At 53.7% G+C, this 22,461-nt stretch overlaps 2 protein-coding genes across 2 annotated transcripts; both read right to left on the bottom strand.

Annotated features, from left to right (window-relative positions):
• Positions 1-2,775: 2,775 nt before the first annotated feature.
• On the bottom strand, positions 2,776-10,990 carry CYTH2 (cytohesin 2). Its single transcript, XM_084257277.1, has 12 exons — positions 10,960-10,990; positions 9,965-10,112; positions 9,799-9,865; positions 8,397-8,515; positions 7,108-7,188; positions 6,518-6,630; positions 6,282-6,430; positions 5,705-5,816; positions 3,639-3,715; positions 3,400-3,471; positions 3,150-3,304; positions 2,776-3,067 (listed from the first exon to the last, which is right to left on the bottom strand). Exons 1-12 carry the CDS (start codon positions 10,976-10,978, stop codon positions 2,980-2,982), a joined length of 1,200 nt encoding a protein of 399 aa, XP_084113403.1. The 5' UTR covers positions 10,979-10,990; the 3' UTR covers positions 2,776-2,979.
• Positions 10,991-14,532: 3,542 nt separating this feature from the next.
• Positions 14,533-17,262, bottom strand: KCNJ14 (potassium inwardly rectifying channel subfamily J member 14; the record flags this gene model as incomplete). The annotated part of the gene is made up of 2 exons (XM_084256808.1): positions 14,533-15,129; positions 16,555-17,262. The coding sequence occupies 2 exons, from the start codon at positions 17,260-17,262 to the stop codon at positions 14,533-14,535; spliced, it is 1,305 nt and encodes a 434-aa protein (XP_084112934.1).
• Between the last annotated feature and the right edge of the window lie 5,199 nt (positions 17,263-22,461).

Genomic DNA, 22,461 nt, shown 5'->3' with positions numbered 1-22,461 from the left:
GCAGGGGCTGCAAGCTTCGGGGACCTGGACCCCCCATCTCGCGACTCCCCTTTCCTTCCCTAGCCCAGCCCAGCCCCTGGAGGGGCCTCCAGTTCAAACCTTCGCGTGGCATTTTCACATTATTTAAAAAAGACAAAAACAACTTTTTGGAGGAACCTGGGGCCTCAGTGTGTTTGGGGGGGGCAGAGAGGGGAGGCTTTGCAGAAAGAATTGCCAACCTCAGCACCCGGTCTGATGGATGGAAAGCAAGTCTCAAAGTGGCGGAAATGGCCGGCTTCTCTGTAATCCATCTCTGGGTCTGGTACTGCCAACCCAGCTTCATCTGTGTCCTTGAGAGACAGTTCCAAGAGGCTACATGGAGTCAGCAGAGATTGGGAAGGTGGCAGGTTATGGTCTAGTGATAGAGCACCCAGAAATGACCTGCCTGGGTACAGGGGCTCTTGACCACATCCTCCACACCTCAGGACAACCTACCTATCCCTCCAGGGGCTGCCCCTGCTGCTCTGCCTCCCTTTACCTGCTTCCCCAAGTCAGGGCCCACCTCCATGATATTCTGGTCTCTTCCATTACTACCTATCCCTGCTTTTGTCCCTTCGGTTCCTGCTCCGTCCTGACCCATTTCCCCACTCCACCTGGCTGGGTGTTCCCCGTTTCTCCTGCCAGCCTCTTCTCTCAGCCTTCTTCCTATCTATTTCTCTTCCCTCTTCACCCCCCCCCCCCCCCCCCCCCCCCGTCTCCCCCTATCGCCTTCCTGTCTCCTCAGCTCTTGACTGATCTGGTCTTGGGCTGTCTTTACCTCTAAGGATGACTACCATTACCTGCTGCCAACTTCATTTGCATATTTGAGGGATATGAAGGTGAAGGGCACCTGCTTCCACCCCTGCTCAGTTCCAAATTACTCTCCTTAAAAAGCAGCCAGAGGTCCCGCCCCCAACTTCCATTCAAGTACCTTTCATTTCCCATCCCCCTACCTCCCCCAGTCGTGGCCACAGGGACACACCAGCCTGCTGTACCCAGTGACTAACACAGCATACCACACCCACCTTTCACACACCCATTTCCTCCACAGCCAATGCATTTCCGTACACCTTCACCAAGCCACTGTTTCCCCTACTAGCTGTCGCTCAGTACCTATTGTCAGGGTTATCGTTTAATAAAGTTAAAAACTAAGCCCCTACTCCTTGCCCAGGAGGCAAGTTTGGGAGGCTTGAACAGATAAGGTAATGGGTAAGGATGCTATGGGAACTGGGTCACTTTAAGACCAGAAAATCCAGCCCAGACTCACCTATGGGTTCACTCCATGGAGGAGGGCAGGATAAGGTTAGTCGTGGGACCCTAGTATTTATTCAGGGGCCTCCTTTTCCATGACCTTTTTGGGTTGATGACTCCATTCTCCTGAACCATGGGAGGAGTTGGAAAGTCCATTTCCCATCAGCCTCTGGAGTTGAAGAGAGAGCAGGATCGCTTTCCCAACGGGCTAGACCAAGCTACCGCAAACCCGACAGTCAAGTCTTGATAAACTACAACTCCCAGAAGACCTCGAAACTAGATCTCCGCCCCCCCACGTGGGACGTGGGACGGTCAGCGGCGCAGTGCTTCCTGGGAATTATAGTCCAAAGGTTTCTTGCAAGGAGGGACACGCCACCTTTGCGGATGGCTGTATTTTGGCGATCTCCGATCCTTCGCACTGGTGAACGCCACCAGCCAAGAATGGGGCCCGGACCAATGCTGGAGATTCAGGACGCTTCCCACCGGGTGCACTCAACGATCCCAGGGTTCGCAGTGTGTGGGAGCAACTGCAACTCCGGGCAAGCCTAGGGCGACAGGCTCATTCTTTCAGCAGGGTCTGAATCTGGCGTGTCGGAAGTGTGGTTTCCCTTGCTGACAGAGCCCTCAGCAGCAGAGCTGGGCACAGGCGACACGGGAGTCTCCCAACCTACCAAGCCACCCCAGGGTCCTGGAACCGCTCTTCTCTGGGGGACACTCTGCCTGTACAAGGTGGAGGGTAAATGGGGGAGGGGGGAGAAATGGGCCCAGACTGGGGCATAAGAGACACCCCCACCACAAAGTTTGCCGTCTTCATACTTCAGAGGCTGTCGGACTCCTGGCAAAGGAGGTGTTAGAAAAAGGCAAGTTCTCAGGGTTGTTTACGGTTGGTGAAAAATCTCCTCCAAAGGATGACCCTCTGGTGGCTGAGAAACCCTCTCAATTACTCCACCTGCTGCAGACCTACCATATTGGCCCCAAACACCCACCATTGCCACTGCTACCTGGTCCCAAGCCACTTCCAGCTCACTCAAGACACTAGCAACCCCCTGGCTCACACAGCAACAAGACCTTCCCAACCATTTCAACAGTCCCCAGGCCTTCTTCCTTCACTTCCAATTCATTCTCCTCAACCAGAGCTCTTCTAGCTCCCATTGTCCCTCTAAGCAATGAGCACAGCTCCCAGCATTTGTCACCACTCGAAGACTATAAACCCCCTGAAAGCAATGGAGGGGGTGGGCATCTGGCTCCTGGTGGTCAAGGGACAGCACTCACCCCTGGCCTCCTATACCTGTATAAATCATTGCACAATTCTAACTCCACGCTCGTCACTTCCTGGGGCTGCCTTCAGCAACTCCCTTTAACCTCTGTGCTGGCTCTGGGGGCTGCCAGCACCTGCTCCTTCTTGTGAAATCCAGCAACAGAGGGGGCAGAAACAGGCCACAGCTCCCCTGGCTTGGTCACTGACAGGGCTGATGGGCCAGCTCTACCAAGCACCTCAGCTGTCAACCTCAAAAAATAAGAGGGTACGCAGGCCGCCAGTGGTTAAATAATTAATAAGATTACCAACAGCATGTTAATTACAAAGGAGAGAGGAGCGAAAGGTGGTGGTTTTTCCAAATGGGGAAACCAGGATCTGTAGCCCCAGAACCCAGGGGTCCGGCCACCCGGGCGGGGCAGCTCCCTAATAAATAATGGGGTGGGGGCAGAGGGTCAGGGCTGCTCCTGCTTCTTCTTGACAGAAATTCGCTTCTTCCTTGCTGCCAGCATCTCGTAGAAGGGGTCCACACTCACAGCTGCCCTGCAGAAGGGGAGAGACAAAATGGTGAGGACCAAGGAGTCTTGACCCCCTCCTTCCAAGGACCCCTGGAGCCCAGGCTCACTGGATAGACTTGATCCACTCATCCTTCTCCTCCTGCGTGGGGGCGGAGATCCGGTACACCATGTGGTTCCCCTCAACTACTCGGCCGTCAGCCTCCGTTTTGCAGGCTTTGATGAGCTGCCCCTTGTTGTTGGGGATGTAAAGCTCAAAGCAGTTCTGGAGGACATGGGAGAGGAAGAATGACAAGTGAGAGCCAAGTCCCAGGATCAGAGGGCCCATCCCACAACAGAAAGGGGGACAGAGGGTCTTACCGGTTTCCGGGGATCATCCACCTCTCGGATGCTCAGATTCTCCAGGGGGATGATTCCTCGAGGTTCCTTGTCCTGGAGGATCAAGTAGGACAGAACTCAATTTTCAAATGCTCACCCCAGCCCCTCCTCCCTCAGACCCAGAAGTCTAGCCCCCAGCCTCCCTCCTCCTCCAGATGCAGGAGTACAGACACCCAGCCCCTCCTCCCAGCACTCTAGATCACAGGCAGCCCAGCCCTCACCGTTGTGTACTCAAAATAGTAGAGGCAGTTGTCAGTGAGGATAAACCAGCGCCGCTTCCAGGTCTTCACCCGGCCCCCTGAAAGGGAAGGGGTGGGAGGGGGCCTGGGCTCAACAGGGGGGACAGGGCCTCTGGGGGGGGCGGGGAGGGGAGTGAGCGGTAGAATAGCAGGGAGGCTGGGCTCTGGGACCCAGGACAAAGCAACGCGTGGGAAGAGACAGACAAGCAGGGACAGGCGTGTTTGGGCTCGGGAACTGGTCCACCCCCAGTGCAGTGCCCTAGGCTTTCTAAGCCTGTCTCAGCCCCAACCCCCTCCTCCTAGAGGCCCCTCCTCTGGTATAGTGTTGGGGAGAGAAGATGGGCCGTGTACCTACCTCCTGGGGCAGACAGCGAGAAAGCAGGCAGGACCAGGCGAGGAAGAGAAGGCAGAAGAATGGGGTGCCCCCAAGAGCCACAGGCAACAGAAATAGGGTGGATGAGGGAAGGAAAGAGGGGGTGGGACAGAGAGACATGGAGGAGAGGGAGGGAGGGAGGGAGAGAAAGGGAAGAAAACCAGTTACATCCACATGAGGGGGAAAGGGCCAGACCCTCTCCCTCTTGGGGAGGTCCAGGGTCCTGAGTCCCACGGCAGTGGCCTCCAACACCTCGAGGCAGTGCTGGGCTCTGGCCCCCCTCTGTCCACTGCCCCTGCCCCGGCCCCAGGACTTAGAGGCCTCTAGGCCAGGAGAGCCCTTCATTGCCACAGTGAAGAGGTCTCTCCCCACAAATGGGAGGACAAACCCCCCCTGATGTTCTTGGAGTGGGATCTAGCTCCGCCCAGCACAATCTGCCTGTGTGACCTCAAGACCACCTCCTGCCCTTTCTGGGCTCCAGTCTGGAGACCTGGTTTCTCCAGTCTGGAGACCACAGCTTCCTGCTTCAAGAGAACCTCTTCTGGGTTCCTTTTGGTTCCAGAAGGATTAAATAACATCAGTAATAATGGTAACAATGGCTTTGCCAATATTATAGTCACCAGTTCCCTTTGCGGAATTAGTCCTTTAAGGCAAGGCACCTTTTCTGGCTGCCACCAAGTACAAAGATGCACTCTGGTCAGAGCTCGGGGTCCAAGGCCACCTCTGCCTTGTGGCTGCTGGATGGCTACTGAGCCCCAACATTCTCATGGTGCAGGATGCCTACTACTGGGCAGGGTTGGGATTTGAAGTTCTTCCTGCCTTCTCACAGCCAGGGGCACCGTTAGGCCTCAGAAAATCTAACCCCCACCCCAAACCTACTACCTTCTGAAGCTGATGCAGAATGCATGCTCCCTAGTGTATTGGCAAGAAAGTATAACTTGCTTGGGGGGATTAGGATACCAGGACATCTTTGGCCAGGGAAACCAGGTCTTCACTTAAGACCAATTCTACATGGAAGGGGGGGAGACCTGGAGGAAATAAAGTCATACCTGGACCCCTGCACTGGGCTGGAAGCTCCCTCCTGCTACCCTGGCCGCCTCCACCGTCCCCTTGGAGTGGTCATTCATTAAGAGACTATCATTTCTACCACATCTGCCATTATCAGGCATGGTGCCAAGTCAGTGGCTTTAGACCTTGGCTGTGCATGGGAGGCAGCTGGGGAGCTCTTAACAGGACTGATGGTGATGGCCGATGCTGATCCACCAATCCTGACTTCCAGAGTCTGGCCTTACCACTGGGGTTTGCAAAGCCATAGACAGGGCCGAGGACCACTCTCATCTTCAAATAAACCCATGAAAGGGAAACCTGCTAACTGACCTGAACTTACAGGTGTCATGGGTTTCAAGGTGCACTGGCGTCACTCACCCATCCCATCCCTGGGATGCACCCTAGCTGGGCCCTTCACGCACAAAGGTTTATGGAGCCCCTTCTCTGGGCCAGGTCCTGTGCTTGGGTCCAAAATGTTCTCAGCCCCATTTTGTAGATGTGGAAACTGAGGTTCAGAAGTCCAGTCACTTGCCTAAGGTCACACAGCAGATATGTGGAAGCCAAGTACTGAGCCTGGGCCCACTAAGTTCCCTCCAGAGATAGCCCATGGAGTCATGAGGGAACGTACCCAGCTTAAGGAGCCAGCCTTCCCGGTCTGGGTTGAAGAAGGTGTGGGTCAGATCATTCCCGTCATCTTCTGGAATCTTGAAGGGCTCATTCCGGATGCTATCGTAGAGATTCTGAGGGGCAAAGGCACCATCAGCAACCTCAAGGCACTTGGACCCGCCCAGGGCTGCCAGGGGAGATGAGGATGCTCCAGCAGCCAGGGAAGCAAGGAGACCAGGGAGGGAGGGCGGAAAAAGAGACTGGGGAGGAAAGGAAAGCAGAAGACAAGAGGGAGGGAGTCCCAGGGAGGACACAGGAGGGAAAAAAGAAAAGAGACAGGGACAAACAGCTGGAAAAGCTAGTTCAGTTTTCAGAGAAACAGCCAGACAGGTGAAGAAGGAGACAGACCCACCAAGACACTCAAAGTGAGAGGACCCGAGAGACAGCAGGATGGAGGACACACAGTTGACACAAGTTGGCATAGCCACACCCTCTGTGCTTGGGTAAGAATCCCAGGGGGAAGGCTCTGGTTCTGGGACACCCATGGGTAGGCAGGCAGAAGGACAAGGCTGAGGGGCTGTGCAGAGAAGGGGACTGACCCTGAGCAGCTCTTCAGGCAGGTCTCCACCCTCGTTGATGCCCCGGTTCATGGCCACAAAGCGCTCCAGGCCAGGCTTATCACGGACATTGGGGTTGTGGAGGCTCGTATTCAGCATGATCACAGCGAAGGACAGCACATAGCACGTGTCTGCACCAGACAGTGACGTCAGATAACGGTGTCAGCCTGTGGGCCCCAGCACCCTCCTGCCCAGACCCCAGTATTTCAAGCCCCTACCGGTAGACTGGAAAACCCCAGGGTTGCACAGGCAATATCGCTGGGCGAAGGCTTCCATCATCCGGTCAATCTTTTGCGCCTCTCCCGGGAGGCGGAAACTCCAGAGGAACTGCCTGGGTTAAAGAGGGGCCAGTGAGGATGGCCATGCTGGTAGATGCTGCACCTCCCCCCGCGGCAGGTAGAGCCCTCCCCACTCTCAGTTCCGGTGTTAGGAATGAACAGGCCATTAGTTGCTGGCTGAGAAAGAGGCATGTGATCCAATCTGATCCATGAGCACTGGCCATGAGACTTTGGTAGATTTATATGGAAATAGCTTCCTTCTTCAAGCAAAGGAAACTCAAAGGTAATTGGGGCTTCTGTGATGCCAGCACAGTAACAAGCACAACCAGGAGCTGGAAAAAGTTCACTTTCTGATACCATTTGAACACCTGGACATAGCTATGCCTGAAGGAGGCCCTATGGTGAACTTATATGTTGCAGAAGCAATCAGTTCCCTAATTTTTGTTTCTCTTTTGTAGGATTCATCACTTGTAAGGCAAACGTGAAGGTACACTCCTGCCTGCCCTTTCAGCCACACTCACCCTTCTTACCTGAGGGCCTGCACCAGGTTGAGGTCTGTGAACTCATGCAGATCCACAAAGGCATGAAGCACTGCCAGGTTAAGCTCTTCCCTGGGGGGACAGGGACAAAGTCACATACAGGAAGGAGTATGAGGAGGCAGGAGTTGGCAGGAGGCAAAGTACTGGGGAGACTGTCCACTTTGTCAGCACAGCAGCTGCCTCTGCTGCAGGTAAAACTTTGGCCCAGTCCCCATCACAAGCCTAGCATTGAGGCAAGGACACTGAGACTCACTCTTGGGAGGGCCATCTGCTGCAAGAACCCTGGTTTGTACAGTTGGGGAAAATGCAGCAAATGTGGCCTCTGCCTACCCTCAGCTCTCTCACATGATCCCAGGTTCCGCAAATGTCAAAATGGCTCCCAGATTCCCACGGACAGTACCCACAAATCCCAGATGTCTACAGATGGTTTCCAGATATCTGCACAAGCCCCACACCCCCTTGATATCCACTAACAGTCCCCAAATACCCCAGATATGCACAGATGGTCCTCAAATACCTGAGACGAAGAGACAGTTCTTAGACATCAACAGACAGTCCCCATACATTACAGATCTCCACGGATGGTCCCCAGGCACCTCAGATATCCAGAAAGTTCCACACACCCCACAGGGCCACACAGTCCCAAAGTGGCCCAGACATCCAGTTTCTACACACCCCAGACACTTTCAGATGGGCCCCTAGTTTCCTAGACTTCACAGAAGGTCCCCATCACCTTAATGTTTAGACAGCCTCCACGTGCCTGACATCCACAGGGGGTCTCCAAGCACCCCAGATGTCCATAAACCCTTTGGGACCCCTGACATCCACTGATGGTCCCCACACACTCCTGATGTCCAGGTGTCATGTACCCTAGTTTTTTGATGGTCCTCAAACCCCAAAATGTTCACAGGGTCCCCATACTCCCCAGTTATCCACTGACGGTCCCCATACTTCTAAGCTGTCCACACAGCTCCCATGCAGGCCAGGTGACCAGACATGATTCTGACAATCCCAAAACACTCAGATGTTCTCCACTGTTTCCACACATAAATGGACAATTCCCATACTTCCCAAATGGCCACAAGAAGGTCCTCAGGGCTCCCAGATGCTCACAGATAGTCCCCACATCCCCAGATGCCCCACACTCCCCCAGACCCCTGGGTCAATCCTTTCTTCTGAATCCAGTCAGGAGACTGATCTGTCAAGGTCTCGTCTTGAAAGGAGAGGAGCTGGGGGTGTGAGAGCAGAAGTGGGCACAGGGCCGTGAGAAGGGGTCTCACCTCTCCCCCAGATAGTCCCCGATGGCTGTCTTGTTCAGGCCCTCACCCTTGTACAGGAAGCGAGCAATTTCCTCGGGTGTGTTCTGCAGAAGTTCATTCTCCACCAAGAACTGGATCCCCTGGTGGGTAGGGACAGGTGTCAGTGCCGAGGGCCAGAAAATCACTCCCCCCACCTCCCTGGCAACCTTAGCATCAAACCCACCCATACCCTTTTTTTTAAACACTTTAAAAAAAATTTATTTATGCACACAAGAACTGGGGCGTAGGCCAGAGGTGTGGGGGGTGAGAGGATCCACTAGAGACAAAGTGAGGAGTGGGGAAAAGAACAGGCTGACTGACTGAAATACAATGCTAAGGGGAGCGGAAGGTGAGACAGGGGAGGTCTGCTGCGTGATTGGGTTAGCTCCCTTCCCCGGGGATCAAACTCATGTTGCAGTGGCTACCTTGATAGTGCTAAGACCTAACCCCTTGCGCCACCAGGGAGGCCCATACCCTTAATAGAGGAGGGCCAGCCTGCATTTTCAGTCTCCTCCCAGGTCCTAAACTTCCATCCCTCCCTCCTCATAGCCTTTGTACCTACTATTCCCTCTGTCTTTTTCTAGATAGTTCCAGCACCAAGAACAGGGTTTAGCAAGGAACAGGAACTGATGTTTGCTGAATGACTAAACAAACTACAACTGCTCTGGGTGAGAATAAAGTGAAAAACTTTGGTAGACTGCAGTCCATCAAGGGCTGTGAGGATCAAGTCTCAGGCTGGACTAGGGCTTCTCAGGTTTCCCTATGCAGTAGGGACCTTCACTGCAGTTATAGATCACTCTGGATTGTGGTGTTCTGTCCAAGGGCCAAACTCTTCTCTGGGTCCCCAGTGTTGCCCAGCACAGGGACAGGCACCAAAAGGCCTGAGGAAATGGGTATAAATGACTATCTGAATGAACAAACATCTTCCCTCCACCTGGTGAATAGACTCATCCTTCAAACCTCAGCTGAATGTTCCCTCCTCAAGGAAATCCACCCTGATGCCATCAAGCTCCCTCCTCTGAATGTCGAGGCCCTGATACCATCTTTCTATCCTGGCACCGGTAAACCCTTCTTTGTTCTCCACCAGACTCAAGCTCCTCCTGGGACTGTAGGTGACACTGGGAAGTGGGCCCAGAAGTATGAGCAGAAAGAGGAAGAGGAACTCCAAGACAAAGCATACAGTACAAGCAAAGTTCAGGAGGCTGGAAATCTTGGTTAGTGTTCAGAGAACAAAAAGACCAGTACCTGGATGCTGGGATTAGGACCAAGCTTGTCCACCTAAGGTAGGCCTTTAACCAACATACATACTTCTGGAACCTGGAAGAGCCAAGACCCCCTGCCTGGATATCTGCCTGACTGAACCCAGCCCTGTGGCTTCAAGTACCTTCTTGGGGTCCATGTTGAACTTCTTTCTGCCCATTGCCATCTTCCGATTCCGTTGCAAGGTCTTACTACAGTGGCAGAGAGCGGGGAATGGATGGTCAATGCCTGAGCCCTCTGTGGCCCTGGCCTGGCCTCACCACCCCAAAGTTCTCTGCCCCAGCCCTCACCTGCCCTCATTGGCCTCCAGACCCTCCACCTCGCTCATAGCTTCACTGAGCTCCTCCCGGAGGCGCTGGATCTCCACCAGCAGCTCCTGTTTCCGCCGCCTGATGTTCTCCAGCTCCATCCGCTCCTCCGGAGTCAGGTCTGGGGGCTCTGGGGGCCGGGATCAAAGATTGGAGTTCAGTTCTGGGGACTGAGAATCTGAATTCCTGCAATCTGGGGGAGCACAGGGCTGGGGGTGGGCAGGACTCCTAGATTGGGGAGGTGGATATGAGGGTTGGGCTGGGATCCCTTACTCGTGGGAAGGGCCAAGTATCTAGACTCCTGAGTCTTGAGGAAGAGGGGAGTCAGAGTCTGGACTCTTGAGACTAAGGGAGAAAGGAGCTGAGAGCCTGAACTCAGGCCTGAGAGAAGAAAGGCCTGGGAGTCTGAACTTCTAAGTCCATTACTTGGAGGGGGTATGAAATGTTGTTGTTCTGCCTCCATTCCCGGTGAAGTAGCTGGGGGCGTGGGCTCGTGGGCACTGAGTAAAGACGGGTCTGGGCGTCCGGGACTCTCGGGTTCATGAAATGGAACTGTAAGAGGGGAAGCTGATGACAAGGGGGCGGGGCATCGAAGGATTCCGCCCCCGCCTCAGCCGAGTTTCCGTGGCCCCAAGATTGCTCCCCACGACCCCAGCGGTCCCAGCAGCCCCCGGCCCGCAGCCAGCAGCAGGCACTGGGCTCGCCCGGCCCCTCCAGCGGGAATGGTTCCGTCCCGGCCTCGTCTCCATCGCTCCCTCCCGCCCCCTCCCACCGCCACCGGAAACAGACTCGGCCCAAACAATGGCCTGGAACGCCCCGATCTCCGGCGCCGCCGGAAGCCGGCCCCGCGCCCCACAAAAGCTAAGAGACGACGGGGCCCGACAGGCTGCGCGCGGCGCGCCGCGGGGAACGTGCGCCGCGGAACGTTCCGGGCCAAGGCGCCCGCTCCCAGCCAGCCCCGCCCCCTGCCGACCTACCATAGACACCGTCCTCCATGGCGGCCAGGAAGGCCCGCGGCGAGTCCGGGGCAGTCCCGCCGGTCGGGCCTGGATCCGCGTTGGCCCGCGGGCTCGGATGAGCCCGCTCAAACGCCCCGGGAGCCACCGCCGCCTCCTCAGCGCCAGTCCTCAGCGCTGAAAAGACTCTCCCTACGCCGCCCAACCGCCCCGCCAGTAGGGCCCGCCCCCCGTTTTGACACCGTCCAATCCATGACAGGCTCTCTCGCTTGCTCCGCCCCCGACACCGAAGGTTCGCTCTCAAGGGCCAATAGGCGCACAAGGAGCAAACGTAACCCTGTCCAGTGGGAGGTAGACGGTCTGTAGGGCCAATCGGGTGCGGGTGGGGATTCGAGCCCCGCCTCCGAGACAAAAGAGGGCATTTTGTTGCCTGGCCCGCCAATGAGAAGCCTCGGCAAGGAGTTGCCTGTAAGTGGGGACGGTGCGGAAGTAGAGAGGACTGCGCCTGCGCAAAGGCTCTGGGCTTTTGGATACCATTACAACTGAGCCCCGCCTCTTGTAAGGCGTTGCTGGGGGGCGGTGCTCTGTTCGTCTTGTTGGCAAGGGGCGGGGCCACAGCTGCCAGTTGGTTCTGTGAGCCACACCTCCGAGCTTTTGACTGTAGCAGTTGCCAGGCAACTGGGAGCGGTTTGGGTTCAACTTTCTTGGGCCTTTCTTCCTGGCCCCTTCAATCACAAGACCCTTTTCTTATCCCCCACAAGTCTCCAAACACCTCGGCCTCTACCGAGTCAAGTAGTGGTGAAACAAAAGACTTACTCCTCACAAATGCTTCCCTATTTGGTATCTGTCATGGGGAATGGGACCGGGGAAGGTCAAATATAGTGAGAGCAAGGCTTGGCCTTCCTAGAGCCTTCTGCTTCCCAGGCTCCTCTCTCTCTTCCCAAAACTCCCCTTAGCTTAGCATCTGCCCCCTAAGACAACGTCCCTTTCCTCAGCTTTCTCCCACTGAGTCTTCTCCCTTCTCAAAGCTTTTCCCCTCTTCTCCAGCTCACCTCACTTCAGATTGTCCCCTCCTCCCATACTCTTCTTAAATTCCTCCCTCATCTCAGAATCCTCTCATATCAGGTTGTTTCCCCCCACTCCCTCTCCTCTTAGTCACAGCTAGTGCAAGGGCCTGGCTGGAATTGAGAACCTGGGCACCCCTGTCATGGGTAGGTTCCTAATCGGGTCTGAAGTGGTGTCTGGTCCTTGTCCTCATTGGCTGTCCCTGGCTAGGCAGTTTGGGGATGGATTCAAGGCCAGGACCTGGTTAAACTGATGTATTAGACATGGAGTTTTCCTAATTCCCTCACTGACCTTTATGAGCAGCCAAGGCTCTGCTCTCCCCAGTAGAAATCTGGGCTGTCATGCCTCCTCCCTTCCAAACACTTTTCCTGTTCCTTTGCCCCACATCCATATCTGCACTTCCATTGCCCCCCTCTCTATCCCAGACACCCTGGGCAGGGAGAGTAGCTAATTAATCCCATCCTGTATTACAAGGGGATTCTGAAGGATAAAGGGAGGTGGGAAAGCCAGAAGAGGGGATCTGGGTTGATGCAGCACTGGGGCAGACTGATGAGCAATGACAGTGCTGCTCTCGGTCCTGGGACATGGTGGGAACGTGTCCTCCTCCTGGCACGGTCTCTTTCTGCGGCTGGCTCCCAGCCTGTTGGGCACTTAGGTAGATAGCAGCATGGGCAGGGGACAGATCCAGGGACCATGCCCCAGAAACACTCACAGACACACCACCATGGCTTCCAATGATTTAATCTGGGGCGAGGTGTCCCCCAGACATGTACTCGCCTTTGGCATTCAAAGCTACCTCCTCTTTCCCCTACAACCCCCCCCACCACCAAATTGAATGGGGAGGTGATTCTGGCCCTTAACCACAGCCCACACAATCCCTTACCTGCCAGATTCTGAGCTTCAAGGGCATTTCCCACACCCCAGCTGTCCATGGAAAGCCACATGTTCCAGCACCAGGGAGAGATGGGGAATCCCCAGGTGCCTCACCTCCCTCCCCACTCCGGCCACCCTCAGAGTATGGAGGAATCATCCTGGTGGAAAAGTCCTTGGAAAATTTCAAGTTCCAATGCCTCATTTTTACAGATGGGGAAACCGAGGCAGGAGAATGTAGTAACTTGCCCAAAGTCAAGCAGAAAGTTGGGATTCAGAGCAAATCTTCAGGGATCCTTGTAAAGGATTCTAATGACAGTTAGCTCAAGTTTAACATTGGACCCTTGTGCAGAAACTAGGGGAATAAATAGATGTCTGTATTTATATATATACAATACACACACACACACATATGACATCTTTAAGAAATAGACACATAGACACACATGACTAGGCATAGGATTCCAGAGTACTGGAGATTTACCAGTCTTTGCCCACCAACTGGCCCTGTTACCCAGAATCTTCCCTGGGCCCTCACCTTATAGGTCAGCCCAGAAATGCTGTTTCTCAAGTCCTGAATCCACTTCTTAGAACTTAAAGACTTTGATTACAGACAACTCTGGATCCCTGGGGACTTGATTCCTTTTGGCATTACACAACCACAACATCATCTCAACTCCATTGGGTAAACTTTCATCAGCAAATCTCAGACCTCTAGAATTGCTACTCCTTCCATGCAATCCAGACAGAGCCACAGAATCTTGATTCCTTTGGATTTTCTGGAATGGCACTTAAAAGAAAAAAAAAAAACCCTTGGATCATTTAGAAGTATTGATTATCTACTTGGCTGGGTAGTCTACAGCTAATGGTCTAATATCAAGAATCCCCAATCTCTTACTTCAGTCCTTCTAGACCCACAGGATCATTGTTTTGTGCATTCGAAAGCATAATTCTTTAGTTTCTAAAGTAGTTTAGTTTCTGAACAGTTTGACTCTCTAGGTCAAACTGTTCTAAAATCACCAGTGCTTGCTTCAATGGTCTATCTACAGTCACTGAATCAAAACTCCTGGGCTTTCTGGAACCACAAGTTCTTTTCTTCACTTGTAATTAACGTTCCTTGTCATTGGTCAATCATGATAGTCTTGAATACTTGGGGCGTTTCATAACTTTTCTTCTTAGGTGGTCAAAAAAAAATTTTACTACTTGATTGGCTGAGTCTAGTAGCACTAGTCCCTTGGCTCCACACCTATAAACTATTGATCTCTGTTGCTGCTCAAGCATTACTGACTTCCTCTCTTGGAGGTAATCTATATCATCGATTCCCAACCCTGCTCAACTACCCAAACCAGTCATACAGGAGAATCCAGAACCACAGTCTCTGCCTCTTGGGTGGTCCAGAATTCTGGGTCCTTCAGTTCTGGTGAGACTCAGGAATCGAGGTGATAAAGAGATCTTAGGAGACAGCATAGTACGCAGAGGAATCACGGTTCCGTATTTCCCTGGTGGGTCCATCAGGCAATGGCAGAACCTCACCAGCTAATCACCTACCCATCAGGGCTGTCAGTTGTAGAAAACACCTGCCTGGATCCCAGGAGTGGGCCTAGTCTCTCCATCTTGCTACAGCTGGGAAAAGGGTCAAATGGCAGGCACCACCTCACATCATGGGGGCAGAGTCAGTGCCAGCGTTGGTGTGAGCATTCGGGGGCTAGCAGCGCCATCTTCTGCCTCTGCCTCATCTCCCTCATTGGCCTCTTCTTCCTCCTCTTCCTCCTGGCAGCAGCTCAGAGCAAGTTCATTCTCGTAACAAAATGCAGCCAGAGAGCCAGGGAAGCTAGACTTGGGGCTGTGGGAAGCCTGTTCTGCCCGTTCATCCAGCTCCTTGGCGCTGCAGACAGGTGTTCCTGGGACCTCATAAGTGCGATGGAAGTGGCGATAATCGACCTCATACTGGGAGCCACGTTGGAAGAGGACTGGTTCAAACCGATGGCCCCAGAGCAGCTCACCAGGGAGATAGGAGGAGCGACACTGGGTAGTCATAGCCGTAGCCTCAACCATACCTTCGAGAATGACCACTAGCTCAAAGTCAGCCTGAGCCAGCTCAGCACGTCCTAGTTCATACAGAGGACTGGCAGAGTCAATTTCATGCACAATGGTGATGGGAGACACGAGGAAGATGCGATCGGTGCCACCATCAAAGCCCACGTCTACGTCTTGGTGGTCCAGCGGTATGTACTCACCCTCTGGGGTCACTCGAGGCTGCAGGAAAAGGTGGGGGACCAGAGACAGGCAGCAGTGTACAGAGATGAATGGAAACAGAGGTAGAGAGTAAAAGGGAAGGAAATACAGCAAAAGTGAGCAAGAATGGGCATGGTGCAAAAACATGGGCCCAGGGAGAGGATGATGGTGACTCCAGAGAGAGGGGGACAGACAATTAGGGAGAGTGGGATGGAGGCCAAGAGATACAAATAGGATTTGGGGATAGATACCAGAGGGGAAGAAAGTGGGACCAGGTAATAATGGCATAGGGCCCCAGAAAGTAAGGCAGAGGCAGAATTCAAGAGGCAACAGAAGGACAAAAGGCAATTGGAGAAGGAACAGAGGCAGAGAAAAATGCCTTTCAGTCTGTTGCTAGAGTAAGATAAACCACGATGGCAATCTAGGCCCAATACCCTGCATTCTCCAATGTCTCAGGCTAGCCCCTGGGTTATCCACACCCCCAAACCAACTACAAACTCCTCCATCCCATTGTGTGTACATGTGTTTGTTTGTATGGGGGGTGATATGCCCTCCCTAGGCTAAGTATCGATAGTTCCTACATCACCCCCACTAACTCCATCCCCACCTCCCAGCCTGTAGCAGCACCCACAGCTTTCTGGGAGAGACAGTGTCCCTCCTGACCATGAATCCTGGTGTCTCAGTGCAGGAGATGGACTTCTTGTAACTGTCTCAGGGAGACCTTAGATGTTCCTTGGACTTAAAGTTTCCACTACCACTGGTCTCTTCACCCAAGTCCAGCCTCAGCCCAGGGTTGTTAAATGTCAACATTTGGGCTAGGGAAGCTATGTCCTGAAGTTCTGTGGCTGTGGAGATGTTTGGGCAGTTTGACCATGATTCTAGAAACACTAAGGCACCTTTCTCAGGGCACCCAAGGGACCAATGAGAGTTGTAGTTTTTTGCTAAGTAGGTACAGTTGAAGAGTGTTTCCCAACCCCCACCCTGTACTCCTCTAAAAAAGGAGGCTGGTAGAAGAGACTGGGCTCTAGAGGAGGGGAATGAATTCTCCCACAAATGCACAGGGACCCCAGGCTCAGAGGCCATGAAGAATTGGGTTCCACTGCTCTGCAGGTGTGAGCAGCACACCATCTTCAGGCCTACATCACGGGCAATCCCATTGGAGCTTGGCCTCAAGCCATAGTCAGCAATTCAAGTCCATGCCTCCAGTAAGAACTAGTCACAGACCTCCCTCTTGGGTATACATCTCCCACAACTCCAGAAATACAGCTCTGTCCAAAAGGGGCAGAGGGAGGGCCGGTGCCCGGGAGACTGCTGCAAACTGTAGTCTGGGGACCCTCCAGGTGCAAGGACATCCCACCCTTCGACCTATATCTCCCACAATCCCCCAGGGTTCTAACTCCAGCCTCCCTCTAGGGGGCGTGGCCCTGCCCCAGATCAGCCCAGCACCTGCAGCAGCTGGGCCCGGACGTGGGCCTCCACGAGGTGGCTGCGGCGTAGGTTGCCCACGCGCCACATGAGGCAGAGACGGTGGTCTCGCAGCGCCACGACTGCGTTCTCGCTGAAAACCAGTGTCTCGTTGCGCTTCTTGGGCTTGGCCATCTTGGCCATGACAGCACCCACGACAAAGGCATCGAGCACGCATCCCGCAATGCACTGCAGCACCACTGCGGCCACGGCGGCTGGGCACTCCTCGGTGACGCTGCGGACACCGTAGCCGATGGACGTCTGTGTCTCCAGCGCGAAAAGGAAGGCGGCTAGGAAGCTGGCCACCTGGGAGAAGCAGGGCGCAGGCGGCGGTGGGGCGGCCAGGTCGCCGTGCAGTGAGGCAATGAGCCAGAAGGCCAAGCCGAAGAGGAGCCAGGAGGCGAGGAAGGAGCAGGAGAAGAGCAGGCACATCCAGCGCCAGCGCACGTCTACGCAGGTGGTGAATAGGTCACTCAGGTAGCGCGCACCGTGGCCACCCAGGTTCACGAAGCGCACGTTGCAGTGGCCATCCTTCTTGACAAAGCGCCTGCGCCGCCGCCCCACTGGCGAGGGTGCAGGGGCCCACCCGTTGCCGCACAGCCCCGGCCCGGCTTCCTCCTCATCGCAAGCCTGTCCATTCCCTGATTCCGGGGCGCCACTAAGGCGGCGCAGGGCCCTGGCCAGGCCCATTGGGCGGGGCCACCCCTTCCACTTGGCCTAGTGGGGGGCAGGCGCCCCAAACCTGCAGGGACAAGAAACGGGCAGCAAGGTCAGGGGGTACCAGGAAGGGGTGGACTCCTTCACTGGGCATGCTCCTTGGGACTTAGGCACTATATAGGGCAGGTGGGTAGGATGATACTCCCCTTTAAAGTCAAAACAGTTAAACTGTGTCAGCCGTGACAGTACATGGCAACATGTGGCCATACAGTGTTACTTACAGTGAGCACCATGATCACGCCACCATTCACACAGTGCCAGGCGCTGTAGTGAGCACTTTACATGAATTTATATATTTGAATATCATAACCTGCAACTTGTAGACATGATCCCCATTTGATGGATGAGAAAAGGGAGGAACAGAACGTTTAACTGGCCCAAGGTCACAGCTAAGTCAGCTGGGATTTGAGTACCCACTGTCTAGTTCCAGCATCCATGCCCTTAAGAGACTAAATGGTAACTGCTTCTCAGCATGGAGCGAGCGAGAGAGGAGCTGGGGCTCTGAGATGGACTGTGATTCTAATACAGGCTCAGAAAGCACAAAGAGGATTCTTTTCCAGTTCATCAAAGACTTGTACTTCAAAGGACCCTCCCACTAATGTGAGAAATAGTTTTAAGTCATGTATCTAAGAATGTGTACCTAAAATATATAAAGAGCCCTTACAACTCAATAATAAAAAGACCAGGGTTTCCCTGGTGGCGCAAGGGGTTAAGCACTGCACTATGAAGCAATCCGCAGCATGAGTTCGATCCCCGGCTAGCCAGGGAGCTGACCCACATGGCACAGCAGACCTCTCCTGACTTGCCTGCTGCTCCCCTCAGCAGTGTATTTCAGTCAGTCTGCCTGTTCTGTTCCTCACTGTCTCTGGTGAATCTTCTCACCCCCTCTCCCCGCACCTCTGGCCTGTACCCCAGTTCTTGGATGCATAAATAAATAAATCTTCAAAAAAAAATAAAAATACCACTGAATTTAAAAAAAGGCCAAGGATTTGAGTTGATCTTTTTCTCAAAAAGATAGACAAATAGCCAATGAGCATATGTAAAGATGTTTGACCTGACTAGCAATCAGGAAATACAAATCAAAAGCACAACAGGTTACGATGGCACACCCATTTTGGATGACTATAATAATAAAGAAAATAACAAGTGTTAGGGCCTCCCTGGTGGCTCAAGGGGTTAAGATGCAACCTATAAAGCTATTTGCAGCCACTGTAGCACATTCGATCCCCAGCCAGGGAGCTGACCCACATGGCGCAGCAGACCTCTCCTGTCTCGCCCGCCGTTCCCCTCAGCATATATTTCAGTCAATCCTCCTGTTCTGCTCCCCACTCTGTCTCTGGTGAATCTCTCACCCCCCGCACCTCTGGCCTGTACCCCAGTTCTTGTATGCATAAAGAAAATCTTAAAAAAAAAAAAAAAAGAAAATAACAAGCGTTAGTAGGGATGTGGAGAATTCAGTACGCTACTGATATAAGGTAAAACAGTGCCACTGCTGTGGAAAGCAGTCTGGCAGCCCCTTAAATGACTGAACCATATGACCCAGCAGATCCACTGGTAGTTATCTATCCAAGAGAAATAAAAATGCATGTCCACGCAAAACAGTGTTTGTAGCAGCCTTATTCATGGGAGTCAAAAGATGGAAACAACTCAAATGCCCACAGGTGGATGAATCAATGAAATGTGGTTAGTTAATATCCAGGCAATGAACTACTCTGTAATGAAAAGGAATGATGTTCTGATGGATGCTACAGGTAATGCTTGAGAACATGACGCTGAGTAAAAGAAGTTAGACAGAGAGGAGCACCTATTAGAGGACTTTAATTTCTAGGAAATGTTTAGAACAGGCAAATGTATACACTGAAAAAAGAGAGCAGGACTGCCTAGGTGGGGGAACTGGGAAGCCAGAGGATGTGGGATTTCTTGAAAATGTTCTCAAATGTGGGTATGGTTGCCCAATTCTATGAATATACTGAAAAAAAAAAAAAACTTTTCTTCACTTTAATGTATGATTTTTTTTTAAAAAAAGATTTTATTTATTTATACAAGCACTAGGTACAATCAGAAGCACGGGAGGGTGAGAGAATTCACCAGAGCCAGAGCGGGGAGCAGAGCAGGCAGAAGGACCGAAGTACACTACTAAGGGGAGCAGCGGGCGGCAGGAGAGGTCTGCAGGCCATGTGGGACCCTCCTCCAGTGGCCGGGGAGCAGCCGGGGATCGAACCGGTGCTGCAGAGGCTGTGGGCAGCTTCGCAACCCAGCGCTCAACAGCTGCGCCACCGGGGAGGCCCTAATGTATGAATTTTTTAAAGATTTATTTATTTATGCATACAAAAGCTGGGGTACAGGCCAGAAATGAGGGGGAATGAGAGGATCCACCAGAGACAGAGTGGGGAACAGAACAGGCAGATGTACTGAAGTACACTGCAGAGGGGAGCAGCGGGTGAGATAGGAGAGGTCTGCCTCGCCATGTGGGTTTCTCCCTGGCTGGCTGGGGATTGAACTCATGCTGCAGAGGCTGCAGATTGCTTCATAGTGCAGTGCTTAATGCCTTGCACCACCAGGGAGCCTAATGTATGAATTGTATGGTACCGTGAATTATATTTGTAGGGTTAACATCTGGCATGGTGGAGCCTTCTAGCACCTGTCTGGGCCAGGGGTTGGTTACATATTTTGTATCAGTTCCATCTACAGTTAACAAGACCTATGTAATAGGTGCCCTGGTGCCAGGCAGTGGGGATCCTCATGGACTTCTTGGCAGGGCTGGGGCACTTGATCCAAGGAGGGGGCTGTTAGTCAAAATCAAGGTCTACACCAATGGGCCCCTGCACCCCAATGACCACATGGGATGTTAGTAGGCCATTCTATGGCATGAAGCTGAGGGTCTTAGAGTGGGCTTGAGCCTACAATGCATCCCAACCCTGATTTTTTTTTGTTCACCCTTAACTACCTGTAGTGCTAGAGACTGTCCTCAAAAGAACAGGCTAGTAGCTGAGGCTGTGACCTCTACATCTGCAGCTCTTTCTTGCTGTTCCCCACACACATGCCCTCATCTCTCACCAGAACCCTTGTCTCAGTTCCTGGGGGGCATGACACTGAATGCCCATCTGAGCTTCTTGAGTACCAAAGCCTGATCACTGAACCACAGACCACCTTACCAAGCATGCCCCTGTGCACATATGACCCTGCACATTGAATGCCCACAGCCCGCCCACCAGATCCTGCTGTTCACCTTACTGCTCAGGACAATGGGATGTCAATACCATCGCCCCATTTCAGTTTGGGGAACAGGTTCAGAAACCTGGCCAGACCCACGCAGTGCCAGGGATGGGGTACTACTTGAGACCTTTTCAACCCAGGGCTCTGCCTCCTAAATCCCAGTCCCACCCTCACCCAAGACACACAGCCAGATGGGGCTCTTCACCTCCGGGACGAGGGGTGGGGGTGTGGGGACTGTGTCCAACATGGCTCAATTCACAGGCAGTGGATGCGACTGGAGCTCAGGGTACCCACACCTGCCCCGCAAAGGCAGGATGGGAGGGAAAAGGATCCACAGCCTTAAGTCATCCTCCTCCCCCCACCTCACCTCTGCCCCAACCTGCAAGAGAAGCTTAATGTTTCCATATAAAGGAGACACAGGGCTTAAGGTGAATGAACTTGGTGTCAAAGTCATTGTCTAATCTGAGGCCAAGAAGCCCTGCCCCTTGGCCACCACCTCCCATCCCCCCAAAGGAAACACTTCCCCGCTGTTCCCAAGACCCTGGATGTTCTCCTGGCTCTCCACCTACCATGGGGTCTGGATAACAGGTTGGAGGGCAGAGGTTGGCAGAAGGGGATATGGGGAGGGAAGCTGAAAAAGATGCTGAGGCCCAGAGATGGACAGGGAGAGGCAGTGCTGAGAGGCAGACCTGTGAGAGTGGTGGACAAGACACTTCAGGGGGAATGCAATGGGGCTGGGGGGAGATGGGGGGGGGGTGGCGAGGAGAGGAAGACAGACCCAGAGCAGAGGAGAAAAGACAGGCACATGCTAGGAACTGAAAAGACGGGAAGGGAGTGAGGGAGACAGTGTCAGAAGAGCCAGAGATGGGGCAGCAGAAGTTCCTGATGAAAAGGAAGGTGGGGAAGGAAAGGGAGGATGGCGGGGCAGGGGGTGGGCAAGAGGACGTGGGATGACTCTCAGGCCCAGGACCCACACAGGGGCATCCCATGGAGGCACTTACCTGGTGGGGCAGCCCACCCCCATGCCCTCCACCAGGGGCTCCTATGCCAGGGCCAAGGGGAAGTTTCTGTGGGTGCTGAGGGGCTTTGATCTGTCCCTGGCCCCAGGGGCTTTGTGCCGGGTGCCGACCTCTGTGTCCACTGGCAGATCAGAGACCTGGCCTGGGGGTGGAGCAGGGGGTGGGGCCAGCTCAGAGCCGCAGAGGGGGAGCCAGGGAGAAGGGCCAGACAGAGTGGCTGGGCTGCAACCCAAGCAAGCTGGAGAGGCAGGAGAGGAGACAGTGGCAGAGGAGACGGGGGTGGGGGAGGGCAGGGAGACACAGAGAGATGGGGATGCAACTGGGGTGGAGATGAGGGGGGACAATGACAAAGAAATGATATGATAATGGTGAAGAGGACAGTGGTAGGGACAAAGGATTGGGTGGGGGAGGGTCTCCTTTCCCCTACATGAAGCCATAAACTGTTGATGGCACAAGGTGAGATAGTCCTCCAGGGGCTCCCTGGAGTGAGTTTCAGATGCAATCAACTAATGGAAGAAACACCCAGTGGGTCGAGGCCTGGATTCCCAGTGGCCAAGGGACAGCAGGGGGCCACCTTCCTGCCTCCTGCTCCTGTTTCACACAGGACAGCAGCCAAAAGGACAAGCCTCGCATTCACACACCAGGCCTTGCTCTGGGTCCTTTATTTACTCCGGGAGCCCCGACACTCTTCCCTGCACAGTGCCTACCTTTCCGCAGGAAAGAGGCCCCAAGCAACCCAAGCTGGGAAATTCTAGCCCAACCTGGCTTACTAAGTTAAGGTGCAAACTGTTGGGAGGAACCCTCCATTAGGCTTGATCTGGGCAGACTAAGGCACTTGAGTTCCCAGGGGAGTCCAGCGACCAAGCTGGGTCCCCGCACAGAGTCCCAGGGTCAAACCAGGTGTCACAGCTTTCAAAACAGCCACAGCTACAGGCCC

Source organism: Talpa europaea (assembly GCF_964194135.1).
Source record: "Talpa europaea genome assembly, chromosome: 16".
In the NCBI taxonomy this organism is placed as follows: domain Eukaryota; kingdom Metazoa; phylum Chordata; class Mammalia; order Eulipotyphla; family Talpidae; genus Talpa; species Talpa europaea.
This window is presented reverse-complemented; position numbering and strand designations above follow the sequence as displayed.

What these genes read in the sequence shown, in the direction of transcription:
- CYTH2 (XM_084257277.1), bottom strand. An exon ending in TGCCTGAAGAGCTGCTCAGG is followed by an intron (nt 5,817 to 6,281) that starts GTCAGTCCCCTT and finishes TTTGCCCCTCAG; the next exon opens with AATCTCTACGATAGCATCCG. An exon ending in ACTATTTTGAGTACACAACG is followed by an intron (nt 3,472 to 3,638) that starts GTGAGGGCTGGG and finishes TTGATCCTCCAG; the next exon opens with GACAAGGAACCTCGAGGAAT.